Source organism: Ranitomeya variabilis, chromosome 1, assembly GCF_051348905.1.
Source record: "Ranitomeya variabilis isolate aRanVar5 chromosome 1, aRanVar5.hap1, whole genome shotgun sequence".
Taxonomy (NCBI): Eukaryota; Metazoa; Chordata; class Amphibia; order Anura; family Dendrobatidae; genus Ranitomeya; species Ranitomeya variabilis.
Window position 1 is genome coordinate 265,546,573 of NC_135232.1, and position 16,640 is coordinate 265,563,212.

General features: G+C 45.3%; 1 protein-coding gene across 1 annotated transcript in view; it reads left to right on the forward strand.

The window, feature by feature from the left end:
• ESS2 (ess-2 spliceosome associated protein) overlaps positions 1–16,272 on the forward strand; it is a 28,806-nt gene extending 12,534 nt beyond the window's left edge. The window contains exons 4-10 of the mRNA XM_077293448.1: positions 1,993–2,165; positions 3,007–3,124; positions 6,538–6,671; positions 6,761–6,863; positions 6,960–7,069; positions 15,360–15,475; positions 15,598–16,272. Coding sequence (XP_077149563.1) covers positions 1,993–2,165; positions 3,007–3,124; positions 6,538–6,671; positions 6,761–6,863; positions 6,960–7,069; positions 15,360–15,475; positions 15,598–15,883 — 1,040 coding nt within the window. The 3' untranslated portion in view covers positions 15,884–16,272. The remainder of the gene's footprint in view (positions 1–1,992; positions 2,166–3,006; positions 3,125–6,537; positions 6,672–6,760; positions 6,864–6,959; positions 7,070–15,359; positions 15,476–15,597) is intronic.
• The last annotated feature ends 368 nt before the right edge of the window (positions 16,273–16,640 follow it).

Here is a 16,640-nt window from a genome sequence, read left to right on the forward strand (position 1 = left end):
GGGGGTGAAGGGGTTAAGGGGTGTTCCTGTAGAATGCAAATAAAGCTTCATGTCCAGTAATGAGCTAATATACTCGTTACTCGAGATTTCCCGAGCACGCTCGGGTGACCTCCGAGTATTTTTTAGTGATCGGAGATTTAGTTTTCATCGCTGCAGCAGTATGATTTACATCTGTTAGCCAGCATAAGTACATGTGGGGGTTGCCTGGTTGCTAGGGAATCCCCACATGTACTTATGCTGGCTAAGAGATGTAAATCATTCAGCTACAGCGATGAAAACTAAATCTCCGAGCATTAAAAAAATACTCTGAGGACCCCCAAGCGTGCTTGGGAAATCTTGAGTAACGAGTATATTCGCTCATCACTATTCATGTCCGTATAATAAAGATATGCAAATATGTCATATCATTTCTTTCTTCCTTAATAACGGGAACATGTTTTATTTTATTTATATTTCTCAGATTCTGATAGCTTTAGAATTAAACAACCGCAGCAACTACACGATCAAAAAATACCCACAAGATGTATTGATGTTAAATGGAAAATAACTTTATTAGAAAAAATCAATCAGGACAAGGAACATGGGAAGACAAGGCTTACATCGTTTCACACATGTTTGGAAACGCTGGGGTACACGCAATGACATTGGCATAAGAATAGTAAAAAAGTGCAACAAATTGTGCATACTTAAAAAATATAAATGTAGACTGTGGTCACAGGTAAATATATTAACATTATATCAAGATTGTTAGCAGAGTAATTGAAGCATACAGATTACCTGGACAACACAGAATCAAGCCAGTCACAGCGGGCACCCGCCCCAACGCGCGTTTCGGCGAGATGGCCTTTTTCAAGGGAAAAAGGCCATCTCGCCGAAACGCGCGTTGGGGCGGGTGCCCGCTGTGACTGGCTTGATTCTGTGTTGTCCAGGTAATCTGTATGCTTCAATTACTCTGCTAACAATCTTGATATAATGTTAATATATTTACCTGTGACCACAGTCTACATTTATATTTTTTAAGTATGCACAATTTGTTGCACTTTTTTACTATTCTTATGCCAATGTCATTGCGTGTACCCCAGCGTTTCCAAACATGTGTGAAACGATGTAAGCCTTGTCTTCCCATGTTCCTTGTCCTGATTGATTTTTTCTAATAAAGTTATTTTCCATTTAACATCAATACATCTTGTGGGTATTTTTTGATCGTGTAGTTGCTGCGGTTGTTTTGTTCTATGTACGATTACCCTTGATAATCCTATTATGCTGGCCCATTGTATATGATTATATTTCTTCCTTACTACATACAATATTGCATATGGGCATGAGTCCTGTGAAGGTGTTTTGTTTAGCTTTAGAATTAATAGTTTAGCCAGTCATTGTCATACATTTTACCAACAGAGATAAAGTAGGCAAACTATCAGGGCAGAAGAAAGAATTCTGCTGCTGGTGTATTTTTATAAACCTTACTGAAATTATTATTTTTTTTTATACTTTATGAACAATTAAAAAGGCGAGGTGTGTATGAATCCAAATATACAGGGCTAAAAGCACAAAGTTCTACTAAAACAAGAAAACACTACACGGGAGATGCTTTTTAGACCCCTATGGTCTTACCCTGGCTGTTACAAAAGTACATACGGGTCTAAGACACGCGTCACCTGAGTAGCAGTTTCCGGTATATGGGATATATATTGTGAATTTCCATGGAAAAAGTGGAAGATTTTATCTACAACATGAAGTACTGGCAAATGATCGGACCTTCTGACAAAATATACAAGGAGTATGGTATAAAAATCCCGTTCTCATTGGTGTTGACCAGTTGCACTTATATTTGAGCTACAGAGCGGTCTAGTGTCCAACAAGTTGATTCAGTCTATTATACATAGTAGGCGAGTAAAGTGTGGCACCTTTTGTCTCTTTACTTTCTGGCTTTTGTACATTGAACTGTGACAATCATCCAGAAATGTCTTACAAAATATTAATATTTTGCAGGGGATGGTGAGAAGACAGAGGAAGATGGTGAGGAGCTTCCAAGTTTGGATAACTTTTTAGCAAAACACACAAGCGAGGACAATGCCTCTTTTGAACAGATAATGGAGGTGGCAAAAGAGAAGGAGCGGGCGAAGAATTCCTGGCTTTATGAAGCCGAGGAAGAGTATAAACAGGTATACGAAATACATTATGTAACCAGTCAAACTCCTTTTTTAATATTTATGTAATATAGGGATTTTTCTCTAGTTTAATTTGATCCTTTCATGTTTTTAAAGATCCAGCTCCATGCATTAGCCCGTTGAGGCAGTTTGTGTTGGCGACTGTGGAGCACCTGAGCCTTCAGTGTAATTTGGCAGATCTTGTCTGCAGTGTATATTAGTTGCATAAAGGGATATTTTGGCTTCTATGGTTCTGAAGGCAATTTACCAATTATGGCAACCTGTAGTTTACTTCAATACAATGTTTAATACAAATTTGGATGTAGAAGAAAGGATGGTCCTCTATATCCCAGAGCTGAGAACTGCTGAAAGATAGACTCCGGCTCTGGTAAATTATTATTATTTATATAGCACCATTAATTCCATGGTGCTGTACATGAGACAAGGGGTTACATACAGAGTTATAGATATCATTTACAGTAAACAAATTTACGATGACAGACTGGTACAGAAGGGAGAGGACCCTGTCCTTGTGGACTTACATTCTATGGGATAATGGGGAAGAGACAGAAGGAAATCTGGCACCACATATATTACGCCCACCACAGGGGTATGCTTGGTTACCCGCAAATTCCTCAGCAACAGCTGCTTGGTGGGACAGCATCTTTTTTTATTTTTGCTTCTCCAACTTGTTTCACTAGGAATTAATAACTTGCTTGAACCACTTTGAACAGTGCTATGAGTTTTGTTTTTTGTTTTTTTAATTTGTATCATGCTATTGGAAAGAAATGGCAGTCTTTACTTGTTAAATGTGTAAGTGAAAGAAACTTACTAGTTATCCTTTTCCCTCCCCTAGCGGCTTCAACAAAATCTTGCCCTCCCCTCCGTTGAAATGCAAGCTATTCAGGATGTAAAAGCCGGCCTTGATACCTGGGAGTACAAAACCCACAACACTCTTATGTACTATCCTGAAGGTATGCAGTTACACTTTTTTTTTCTTAGCTTTATTTTATTTCCTTTTATATAGTGCCATTAATTTTCACAGCCATCCTCATCACTGTCCATCAATTGGGGCTCACAATCTACATTGTCTTTTAGTATGTCTTTGGAGTGTGGGAGGAAGCCAGATTACTCAGAGGTAACTCGCACAAACACGGGGAGAACATACAAACGCCTTGCAGATTTGGTTCTTGGTGAGATTAGACCTCCACCGGTGCAAGGCTACAAATCAACCACTGCACAGCCCAATAGGGCCTGATTCATTAGATCGGCTATGTGCTTGTAGTCAGATGATCCTGATTCACTCCTCTGTGTCGGATGAGTACCATGCACTTTTGTGTGCACCTCGCATCAAATCCTGTGAATCCAATGAAAAACAAATGGAATACAGACCATGGGAACATGCTCTTGGTGTGAGGTCTGTCTTCCATTTGACAAATGTTTTTTATGTATACTATTGTATTAACAATATTCTTATAGTGCAATAGTTACCATTATGTGCTGATCCTGTACTTATCTATTCATGGTTTACCTTATTCAAGAGTTATTAGGACACACATAGGATCTAGAAATATTGTATCTTTTGAAGCAATATGCACTTTATATACATTTCTGGATCATTCTATGGCAGCATATAGGTTCCTTACAGGATATATGTATATGCACTTTATGTATCGGGACAGATTTGTATACATGATCTATTGAATACCCATGGATAAATATCACACCTCTCACTTCTGATGTACTTATTATTTTTAATTTAATGTGGGATTATTCCCCCTTTCAGTCCTCAAAATATTTTCATTAATTACTTAAAATAAAGATTAATATTTTATATTTTCTATGGTCTTGGCAATGTATCTTTTTGTAGGCTGTTGTGTTTGATTTTGATGCACGGTCATATAATATTTTTGGTATTCACCATAATTTTTGTGACTAAGTCTCTCCCTGTGTGAACACACTAGGAAGAGACCTGAAGTGGGGCGTGGAAGTCACAGTGGATTCCTCTGGTCTCTCCTGATGGGTTCTTCAAATTATTATTTCTCTGAAATGCTGGAGCTTTTTAGAGAACGTTATACCTAGCTGCAATCGTGCTGCCAGACTTAATTCTGCCCATGGTTTAAGCAGCATGAATCAGCTGACAGGTTTACTTTAAAGGTACCTTCACACATAACGATTTCGTTAACGATATCGTTGCAACGTCACGCTTTTTCGTGACGTTGCAACGATCCCGCTAACGATCTCGTTATGAGTGACAGCGACCAACAATCAGGCCCCTGCTGGGAGATCGTTGGTCGTAGGGAATGATCAGGACCTTTTTTTGGTCGCTGATCACCCGCTGTCACCCGCTGGATCGGCGTGTGTGACGCCGATCCAGCGATGTGTTCACTTGTAACCAGGGTAAACATCGGGTTACTAAGCGCAGGGCCGCGCTTAGTAACCCAATATTTACCCTGGTTACCATTGTAAAAGTGAAAAAAAAAAACAAAAACAAAAAAACAGTACATACTCACATTCCGATGTCTGTCACGTCCCCCGCCGTCAGCTTCCCGCACTGACTGTGAGCGCCGGCCGTAAAGCAAAGCACAGCGGTGACGTCTGACGCCCTGCACTTAGTAACCCGATGTTTACCCTGGTTCCCCGGGGACTTCGGCATCGTTGAAGACAGTTTCAACGATGCCGAAGTCGTTCCCCTGATTGTTGGTCGCTGGAGAGAGCTGTCTGTGTGACAGCTCCCCAGCGACCACACAACGACTTACCAACGATCACGGCCAGGTCGTATCGCTGGTCGTGATCGTTGGTAAGTCGTTTAGTGTAACGGTACCTTAAGGCCTACTTGCCTCTTTGCTTGATATCTTGTGAAAATCAAAACCTCAGAAAAACATGCATAGACCTCCAGAAGTCTGGTGCATTCTTAAGAACATTTCCCAATGCTTGAAGGACCACGTTCATTTGTTGAAACGATAGACTGCCGTTTTTAACACCGCCATCAATACCATTCAGGAAGGAGATGTGTACTGTCCTCTAGAGATGAGTGTACTTTGATACAAAATATACCAATTCAAGAACAACCATCAAAGACCATGTAAAGATGCTGGAGGAAATGCGTAGAAACGTATCAATATTAACAGGAATATGTACCCTATATGGACATGACCTGAAAGGATGCTTAGCAAGGAAAATGTCGCTGCCCCAAAATGGCCATAAAAAAAAAAAAAGTTAAATTTTTCAAGATCGTAATTATTGTAGCAATGTCTTATGGTCTGGTGGATTTGGCCATGCATACCAGGACCAGGGTTGGGGCTAATCATACCTAGACGCTATTAAAGAGAGATGAATATTTATTTCCTTCCACGCTTATGGGCGTGGAATGCAGTGAATATTCATTTCTCTTTAGCAGCGGGCGCAGGGGTTAGCTGCAGCCGCCGGCTCCAGCCTCTTGTGACCCTCTGATCTGCCGATGCCGCTCCCCCACCTCCCCACCACAGCCAGAGTCGGTACATCTGGACTAAAAGACGCACCCCCCCATTTTCCTCCACATTTTTTTTTTTTTTTTGGAAAAAAGTCTGTCTAGTCTGAAAAATACGGTAATGGAAAGTTATATGGATATACAAAAGCAACATCTCAAGTCATCAGGCATGGTTATGACTGGGTCTTCCAAATCGACAATGACCCGAAGCATACTTCGAAAGCCACTGTAAGGGATAACTAAGTGATGGTAATGGAGTGGCCATCATAAATGCTCTGACATCAGTCCTGTAGAAAATTTGTGCGCACAACTGAGACCTACAAACCTGACACTTAAACCAGTTCTGTCAGAAGGAATGGGCCAAATTCCAGTAACTCATTGTGGAAGGCAACTCGAGGTGTAAAACACAAGTTATATACGTTAAAGGCAATGTTGCCAAATACTAAGCACATGTAGGTAAACTTCTGAGCCACTGAGAAAGTGGTTGAAAGAAATAAAAGCAGAAATAATTATCTCTAGTATTTTAATGAAATTTCACATTCTTGATCTCTCTAGTAGTGTGTACTCCAAAAATCCAAGGCACCGGCTATCTTCCTTCCACAAAAACTATTTTTATTGAAACATGTATACACACTGGAAAATTACCAACGTTTCGGCCATGAAGGGCCTTTGTCAAGCCTAGAAAAAAAGTGCACTATACAGGCTGGTGTACTATTCATTGTTCACACTTTTACATTTTACATGTGATTCTTTACAACATGTAATTTTACCATGTCCTTTCTATCGCGCTCAAGCTAACATGAAAAGTAGGGAATTTTCCTTTATTACATTTGTCAAATGCATGTCATTCCCTGTAAAGGAATTTCAGTTTTTAGGTGCAGTTGTTTTACGATAATTATAATCTCTTTTGGTTTCTAGGTGTACCAGACAATGATGCTATATTCAAGAAACCCCGGGAAGTAGTTCATAAAAACACTCGCTTCCAGAAAGACCCCTTCAGTCAAGCCCTGAGTAAAACACAGCTCCAACAAGCAGCGGCCTTGAATGCACAAGTAAGGGTCTCCTGTCTTGTCTCCTCTACACTTGCTGCTCTGTTTGTGAATCCTCCCATTGACAAGTGTTTTCATTTGTTGGTGTGCAGTACAAACAAGGGAAAGTTGGTCCTGATGGAAAGGAACTCATTCCGCAAGAATCTCCAAAAGTCAATGGCTTTGGATTTGTAGCCACCCCTTCCCCTGCCCCAGGTTTGAACCATGATTTTATGTAGTTCTCTATTTGCTCAGAAAGTATACTCTGTTTCAACTTAATATTCGCATTTTGTTTTTCACACATCTTCACAGGAGTTGATGACTCTCCACTTATGACTTGGGGTGAAGTTGAGAGCACTCCTTTTCGTCTGGATGGATCAGAGACCCCATATGTAGAGAAGACACCTGGACCATCATTTAAGGTATTGACTTTGTCACTCTGAGTGTAATGAAGGCCACTGTTTTTTCTCAAATAGGTCTATTAGTGCATGGGGAATATGTAAGAACATTACTAGAAGTGCTTGAAATAAGTTGCCCACATTATCTTTATTTTAACAAATGGATATGACTTTGTGGCAATCACTAATATATACCGTATTTTAAATATTATAAGACCCTTTTTTTATCCCTGGTTTGGCAGGAAAATGGGTGCGCATTATAATCCGAATGTAGGAAAAAATTTGAACCTGGCTCACTGTGGGAGGAGTGTGGTGGTGGAGCGGGATCACAAGCGGGAGCTAGGGCAGCGCTGCAGGAAACGGGGGCAATGCTACGGGCCCTGGGCTGGTAGGAACGGAGCACCTACAGCAAGCCTGGTTCAATTTTTTTATTTTTTTTCCTATTTTCCTCATCTAAAACCAGGGGGGCGTCTTCTAGTCCGAACACTATGAGTATGTATTATAGGTCTTCCTTCTGTACTTCATAGTGCACCACTCCTCTCCTCGAATTGGGAAAACGCCTAACGTGCAAAGTTTTTTTGTTTTTTTTGTACATCATTTTAATTTGGAGGAAGCTGATAGACTAGTCTAGTCACATGCTCCTCCAGCAGCCATTGTATGGACACCAGCACTGTGCAGCTTGTTAGGAAAGCTGCGCTAAGAAAAGCAGGAGGAAAACCTGTCACTTATATATTAGAGGCTGGGGAGCAAATGCAGGCAGCAGAACTAACTGCCTATGGCCGTTTTGCGAGTGATCTACTTCTACTGACTGGAAGCAGATAAATAGTAAATCTGCGTATCTCTTTTAAATAGAGTTGTGTGGTCTTTTGATGAAAGTCTGCACACTTCCGAATCCTTACGTCATGTGCACCTGACACTGTCAGGATTCTCCAATGTTGCTAGCAAGTTGTACTCAGCCTTGCTCAGTACAAGTGAATTTAGTGCGCTGCACACATCTAGTTGGAATGTTGTCTGAAGTATCCGATCACATACTTGTGGTCATATCATTGGCAGCTCTTAGTGTGAACACCAGAGAATCCTGGCACTGTGTGATGCGCCCAAGAGTGACTGTAGACTTTCATCACAAGTCTGGATAGCCCCCTTTAAATGGCTGAACATTTCATACTCGGGCTGAAAATTCTAGTAATCTGCAGTTAGTACTGCGATATCACAAAGAGGGGGTCCCTCCATGGCACTGTTTAAATTTTTAGAGGACGTGTCACGTGGTCATTAGTGATGAGCGAATATACTCGTTACTCGAGATTTCTCCTACGCCTCATTGGGGGACACAGGACCATGGGTGTTATGCTGCTTGCCACTAGGAGGACACTAAGTAGACACAAAGAGTTAACTCCTCCTCTGCAGTATACACCCCTTGACTGGCCAGTAACGACTCAGTTCTTGCTTAGTGTCTGTAGGAGGCACTTGGGTCTGTTCTCAGACCCCAACATTTTTTATTTTCTTTTTAATTTTTATATTTTAATTTAAGGAGTGAAGGGGGCGACGGATCCTTTCAGGGTCCGCTCTCCCCCGAACCATCAACAGGCGAGCACGGCGAGTATACCTCCCCGTACCTCTCCTGCGACGTTTGGGGCACGCCTAATCTACGCTAGGGCGACGGTTCCTATACGGTCCCGATCTCCCCCCTGTAAGATGGCGAGCACTTAGAGTATACCTCTCATGTGCATCTCCCGGGCTTCACCGCACTCAAGCCCCACCTTGGCGTCTCGTAGTCCCCACAGTAGCCGTAAGCCCCCTGTGGCAGGCGCATCCATAAGTCCCCTGCGGCAGGCACAGTTGTAAGTCCCCTAAGAAGGCAAGCACACTTCAGGATGCTCTCTGTCCCCCGACACAGGGAGGATCGATTGAGCTGCAGGCACCCCTCCTCGGTGAGTACTATTCTTCCTCACGCTGCCGGCGTGGGAAGATGCGGTCCGGGTCCCTGGGGAGAGGTACCGCTGGCTAGATGCCAGCGGCGATCGTTAGGAGCGGCGTCGCGGCCGCCGGAGCGCTCCGCCGGCCGGCTCCACTAATTTAGTCCCCGGCTTCTCCAGCCGGACTAGGCCGCAGTTCGAAAATCCCGCCCACCGCCGGAGCCCCGCCCACTGCTCAGGCGCTTCTCGCTCTGAACGAGAAGAGCCCTGCAAATCTCGGGTGCCATCTTGGGACTCCACTGCTGCAGGGAAATACAGCCGAAAACGCTACCACCCTCTCTTTCTCCCTGGGGACACCAGTTCAGGACTGTGGGTAAGCTGCTCAACTGCATAGGGAAAAGCTTAACCCCTTCTCTGCACACATAGCTCTGCTATTGCAGCTTATCAGAGATAGACATTCACTATGTCTCAATCTAAGGAGGCAAAACGGGGCAATAAAAAGCGCACTGTGTTTTTTACTTCTTGTGCCACTTGCAATTCTGCGTTGCCACGTGCCCACAATACCCCCTTGTGCCAGAACTGTGACCCGGTCTGTGCGCAGCCGCCTTCTGCCGCCACCTCCAATGTCTCCACCTACCCCGCCGAGTCTAACCCTCCTGAGTGGGCCGCGTCCTTGTCACGCTCTATGGATTCCTTGGTCAAGGCATTGGACTCTTTCCGAGGGTCCTCCTTAAGCCAGAACTCACCTCCGTCGGCTGCGACGGAATCTGGCGCCGGCGCGGGGCCGTCCGACCACAGGGGGCGTACAGTACTACGGGAATCTCGGGGTTCCAGAAAAAGGACCCTTCCCTCATCTCCCGTCCAGGCTCGAGCTTCAGTATCTGTCAGCTCATCTTCTCGCTCCTTCCCCCGAGGGTCGCAGCGTTCATGACTCAGAATACGAGTAGGAGGACTCCTTAACCCAAGACTCCTCTATCAGTCAGGAGACTCTTGACTCCCTTATTGAGGCAGTCAACAAAACACTAATGGTGGACGAGGAATCGGTATCCACTCAGGAACACGTCGTGTCTTTTAAAAAGACTAAACGCGTTCAAAGGACATTTGCTAATCACCCTGAGTTTCAGGACATTGTCCAAAAGCACAGGGAACACCCGGAGAAGCGATTTACTGTTCAAAAAGCCACGGAAGCTAAATATCCTTTCTCCAAGGATCTGATGAAGGAGTTGCTTCTCTCTCCCTCTGTGGACCCTGCCGTGTCGCGACTCGCATCCAAAACTGTCTTATCTCTGTCCGACGGTTCATCAATCAAAAATCCTTCTGGCCGTCAAATTGACTACTTGGCTCGCTCAGTCTTTGAGGCCTCAGGAGCAGCTCTCCTTCCATCTTTTGCCGCTACATGGGTGGCTAAGGCAATGGTTGCCTGGGAAGAAGTGTTAACCTCTACCGTCCACGGCAGTACTCTTCCCCCTGAGGCGGCTAGACTAGCTAATCAGATAGCTCAGGCCGGAGATTTCGTAGTTAACGCTTCCATAGATACGGCTAATTGCGCAGCGCAAGCGGCTGCAAACGCAATCTCCATCAGGAGGGCCTTATGGCTCCGTGATTGGCGAGCAGATTCTGCTTCTAAAAAGTCGCTGACTTCTTTACCTTACCAAGCGGGTCGTTTATTTGGGGAGAAACTAGACCAAATCATTTCTGACGCTACCGGAGGGAAGAGTAAATTTCTTCCCCAGCAGAAACCTGCCCGGCCTTTTCGGAATCAACAGCAATTTCGATTCCGGTCCTTTCGGAACAACTCAAGTTGGTCCTCTTCCCCTGGTTCGGGACGGCGGGAAAACAGAAATCCTCAGGTCTCATAGAGACCAAAACCGTTCCTGGAAACCCAGACCGAGACCTTCGGGCCCTAAGCCATCCGCATCCCTTAAACCTTCCACACAATGACTCGTCGTCGTGTCCTGCGGACACCGACAAAGTAGGCGGACGCCGTCTTTCGTTCCGTCAAAATTGGCTCTCGGTCGTTCACGACGAGTGGGTCAGAGAGCTCGTGTCTTCCGGATACAAAATCGAGTTTTCTTCCATCCCCCCCTCCGCGCTTCTTCCAATCTTCTCCCCCCAAAGCAAGGGCGTCTCGTCTTCTTCAAGCCATACAGGCCCTTCAAAGGGACGGTGTCATCGCTCCGGTCCCTCGAGACCAAAGGTTCAAGGGGTTTTACTCCAACCTTTTCGTGGTCCCAAAGAAGGACGGGACCTTACGGCCCATACTGGACCTCAAACTGCTAAACAAGTTTGTACGGGTCCGACACTTCAGGATGGACTCGCTCCGTTCTGTTGTCGCGTCCCTGGAAAAAGGAGAGTTCCTCGCATCCATAGACATCAAGGATGCTTATCTACATATTCCGATTTTCCCCTCTCGTCAGCAGTTCCTGCACTTCGCAGTCCCAAGAAGAACACTTCCAGTTTGTGGCCTTGCCCTTCGGATTTGCCACTGCCCCCAGAGTCTTCACGAAGGTCATGGCGGCTGTCATGGCCATTCTTCACGCTCGGGGGGTGGTAGTCCTTCCGTATCTGGACGACCTTTTAATCAAGGGTCCGTCCCAGTCTGCCTGCGAAGAGTCTAAGTATCACCGTGGATTCTCTTTCTCGCCTGGGTTGGAAAATCAACTTCGAGAAATCATCTCCAGTGCCGGCTCAGAAAATCTACTTCCTGGGCATGATTTTGGACTCTTCCCGCGGGTTAGTCATTCCCTCTCCAGAGAAGGTCTTGCCCTTACGTCCGGTCCCTCACTCCATTCGCTTTGCTATGCGCATACTCTGGAAAATGGTTGCGGCGATGGAAGCCGTTCCGTTTGCGCAGTTCCATCTCCGTCCCCTGCAACAGGCGCTACTGTTAGCCTGGGACAGGGGCCCGTTTTCCCTCGACCGTCGTTTTCGCCTGCCCCCACAGGTGAGGCAGACCCTCAGATGATGGACGCTACAGTCCTCCCTGAACCAAGGGAAGTCCTTTCTCCCAGTCAGCTGGTTAGTGGTGACCACCGATGCCAGCCTGTTGGGCTGGGGCGCAGTTTTCAGTCACCACACGGCACAGGGTCGTTGGTCCACAATAGAGTCGCGTCTCCCAATCAATATCCTGGAGATTCGAGCGATTACTCTTGCCTTACGCAACTTTCACCACCTTCTCGCAGGCCATCCCATCAGAATTCAATCCGACAATGCCACAGAGGGGCATACATCAACTGACAAGGGGGAACCCGCAGCAGGGCAGCCATGCTCGAAGTCTCCCACATCCTGCGCTGGGCCGAGACCAATCACTCGCTCATATCGGCGATCCACATACCGGGCGTGGAGAATTGGGAAGCGGACTTCCTCAGTCGCCAAGGTCTTGCCTCGGGCGAGTGGTCCCTCCATCCGGAAGTTTTCCAGCAGATTTGCCTTCGCTGGGGGACACCGAATGTGGATCTCATGGCCTCGAGCTTCAACAACCAGGTTCCCCAGTTCATTGCTCGTTCCCGCGATCCTTGCGCCATCGGGGCAGATGCTCTGGTCCTGTCGTGGAATCGGTTTCAGCTGCCATACATATTTCCGCCTCTTCCTCTGCTCCCGAGAGTCATCAAGAAGATCAGAGCAGAGGGGAGACCGGTGATTCTCGTCGCGCCAGACTGGCCGCGCTGAGCATGGTACGCGGAACTCGTCCCCTGGCGGCTTCCAGATCGCACGGATCTTCTCTCACAGGGCCCGATTTGCCACCAGAACTCCGGGGTCCTGTCTTTGAAGGCGTGGCCGTTGAATCCTGGATTTCAGCCCAAGCCGGATTCTCTCCAGGGGTTTCTTCTACTATGATTTGCGCCAGGAAACCCGTATCCATGCGTATTTATCATCGCACCTGGCGCATCTTCTTTTCATGGTGCAATACCCATGGATGTTCTCCTTTGGTCTTTTCCATTCCGTCCATTCTGGAGATTCTCCAATCGGGTTTAGAGTCAGGCCTTGCCCTAAGCTCGCTCAAGGGACAAGTGTCAGCATTGTCTGTTCTATTCCAATGAAAGATCGCTTCCAGACTGCCGGTTAAGACGTTCATCCAAGGAGTCTCTCGGGTGGTCCCTCCCTATAGAATGCCTTTGGCGTCATGGGATCTTAACTTGGTTCTCGGAGTTCTTCAGGAGGCCCCTTTCGAACCATTGCAGGACATCTCTCTCACCTTCCTCTCTTGGAAGGTGGTCTTTCTCGTGGCGATTACGTCAATCAGGAGAGTTTCTGAGTTGGCGGCTCTCTTGCCGACCCCCCCCCCCCCCCCTTCCTGATTTTTCACTCGGACAAGGTAGTCTTGAGAACCTCTCCCTCTTTCCTACCTAAAGTCGTTTCCTCCTTTCATCTAAATGAGGACATTGTCTTGCCGTCATTCTGTCCGGCACCAACCCATCGTATCGAGAAAGCTCTCCATACTCTGGATGTGGTTAGAGCTCTTCGGCGGTACATATCTCGCACGGCTCCCTTCCGTAAGTCGGATGTCCTGTTCGTGCTTCCGGAGGGACATAAAAAAGGTCTACCTGCCTCAAAGGCCACTCTAGCCAAGTGGATTCGCTCCACTATTCAGGAATCCTACCGCGCCAGGAACACCCCTGTCCCAGCAGGGATTAAGGCGCATTCGACTCGGTCGGTCGGTGCTTCTTGGGCCATTCGGCACCAGGCTTCAGCACAACAGCTTTGTAAAGCTGCGACTTGGTCCAGTCTGCATACTTTCACAAAGCACTATCGCATCCATACCCAGGCTTCGGCAGACGCCTTGGCAGGCGCATTCTGCAGACCGCGGTACCTCAGTAAGCCAGTGGTACATGGGGTTTTAGCAGTGCAATTGCTCTCCACCCAGGGACTGCTTTAGGACGTCCCATGGTCCTGTGTCCCCCAATGAGGCGTAGGAGAAAAGGAGATTTTTGTGTACTCACCGTAAAATCTTTTTCTCCGAGCCAATCATTGGGGGACACAGCACCCACCCTGTTAGCCTATTGGCTGGTTGTTGTTGTCTTTTGTTCCTTAGTTTTGGACATAGTTTACTTGTCTTGGTTTTACTCCTACTGCTTTAAGTCGTTACTGGCCAGTCAAGGGGTGTATACTGCAGAGGAGGAGTTAACTCTTTGTGTTTACTTAGTGTCCTCCTAGTGGCAAGCAGCATAACACCCATGGTCCTGTGTCCCCCAATGATTGGCTCGGAGAAAAAGATTTTACGGTGAGTACACAAAAATCTCCTTTTCTCGAGCACGCTCGGGTGTCCTCCGAGCATTTTTTTTAGTGCTCGGAAATTTAGTTTTTATTGAATGATTTACATCTGTTAGCCAGCATAAGTACATGTGGGGATTCCCTAGCAACCAGGCAACCCCCACATGTGCTTATGCTGGCCAACAGATGTAAATCATTCAGCTGTGGCGATGAAAACTAAATATCCGAGCACTAAAAAATACTCTGAGGACCCCGGAGCGTGCTTGAGAAATCTCGAGTAACGAGTATATTCGCTCATCACTAGTGGTCATATGTGGATGGTTTTTGCTCTTATTTTATTTCCACTGTTCCCTTTAGTATTGTTTTTTTTGTTTTTATCCCCCATACAGGTACTGAGGAATATTTGCTGCTATTTTTTATGTTCTTTACTAAGTGGGTGTTGCTCACAGGGTAATTCAGAACAGTCTACAGACACAGTTCCCCCGAGAATCTTGTAAGCCACACATCCTTGTAAAGACCATAAAAAACTAGCACTAAATTAAAGGCCCACATCTCTCTAACCGGATGGCAAAAAATAGAAAATGGAATTCTCAGCAGCAGAGGAATTAAAAACAAAAACTGTCCACTTTTTACCTCTTTTTCACCTGGTGAGAGGTCCTCTTTAAAATGTGTTGTTGTGGATACACTTGCAATGTGACAGTTTACAGCCATTTCTCTTACATTTGCTAGAAAGTGAATATTCTTATGGGACACAAGTCTTATAGAATATACATATCAATTTGTCACATAGTTGATAAGATAGAAAAAGGAGATGTCCATCCAGTTTACTTTATTTTCCTACTGTGCTATTCCACTGTAATGGCATATTTTTCTAGAAAGATATAGAGGCCCCCTTCAAACTTGTGCGGTGAATTGGCCTCCATAACATGGTGTGTCAGAGATTTGCATTGTGTCATTGCCTTTACAGTAAAGAATCCCAACGCATGGTGATTCTGTAAACCTTCTTTCCTCTAGACATGGAGGATGTCTTCTTGTTTATGACCAGTTGGAATACATATTCTCACCAGCATCAGTCATATGGGGCATTAGTCAGAGTTCTCATTAGTTGGGCCTCCACTGAACAACAAGTGATCACCTCTTCTATGTAACCTGATAAATGTGCAATTAATAGAGTTGACACTGTGTTACAGATCCTAGAGCCAGGTCGCAGAGAACGACTAGGTCTGAAAATGGCAAATGAAGCTGCTGCCAAAAACAGGGCAAAGAAGCAGGAAGCTTTAAGGAGGGTGACGGAGAATCTGGCCAGGTAAGTACAGCCCGGTATTCAAATGCGTTTTAGGTGACAGCATTTTGTGCTTAAAAATTCTAAATTGAGATTTTGATTGTCCCTTTTTCTGTCGTTAATTTGTAATGTTTGTTTGTCCACAGCTTGACACCTAAGGGCCTCAGTCCATCCATGTCCCCCGCTCTTCAGCGTTTGGTGAATAGAACGTCAAGCAAGTACACCGATAAAGCTCTAAGGGCCAGCTATACCCCGTCTCCTGCTCACAGCAGCTCCCATGTCTGCAAAACCCCAGGAGGCTCACGCTTAACACCTACTGTTACTCCCACACCAGGGGCTGCTTCACAAACTCCAACTGTACCTGATCCCACGTCCATTACTGATAACTTACTACACTTACCCAAACGAAGAAAGGCATCAGACTTCTTTTGAGTGGTGTGAGGGAAATTGGGCGCTGTCTTGGCGGCCTGGTCCAAACACTGGATAATGGAACATTGTGGCACCAGAGTATAAATATTACTCTCTTTATAGAGAGAAACGATGGAATTGCTAATTTAATAGCAACTGGATGTGTAAATAAACTTTTTGAATTATTTAATTGCTCAAAGATCTAATGTTTGTGCAGTATACATTTTTGCATTATGCAAATTTTATATTTTGTGAACATAAATGTTTTTCCCTCTGTATATGTGTTTTGTTTTTAACTCGCTACTTATGTTGACGCTGCCACAGGTGGGATGTGCTTCTGCATAGAAGAGTGTAGTTGCTGTGCTTTTATGTACAGTAAAATTAAATGCATACTGACTTGCATACTTTCCCAGTGTATGCCTACTGTGCTTCTTGTTAACACAGCGTAAACTGACCCTGTGGTGCGTGTTTCAAATCCATAATATGTCAATTTCACATGCGGGTGCGCTGAGTTTTATGTGAAAATTTTCTCCATAGACTTAATATAGATGCAGAAAATCCGCAGGTAAAAAACGTATTAAAAACTCATTTGATTTGTACATGACTATCAATAAAGTTTTGTGAAAGCCAAATACCAGGAAGTATCAAAAGCAAAGCAGCTTTATGTAAAACAAGACATACCAAAAAGAGACACAAAATGCAGCATCAAAAACGCTATAAAAACGCACGTGGAAGAAAGGGACTCAAAAAACAAAAGAAAGCTGATTTAGGTGCAGAATTG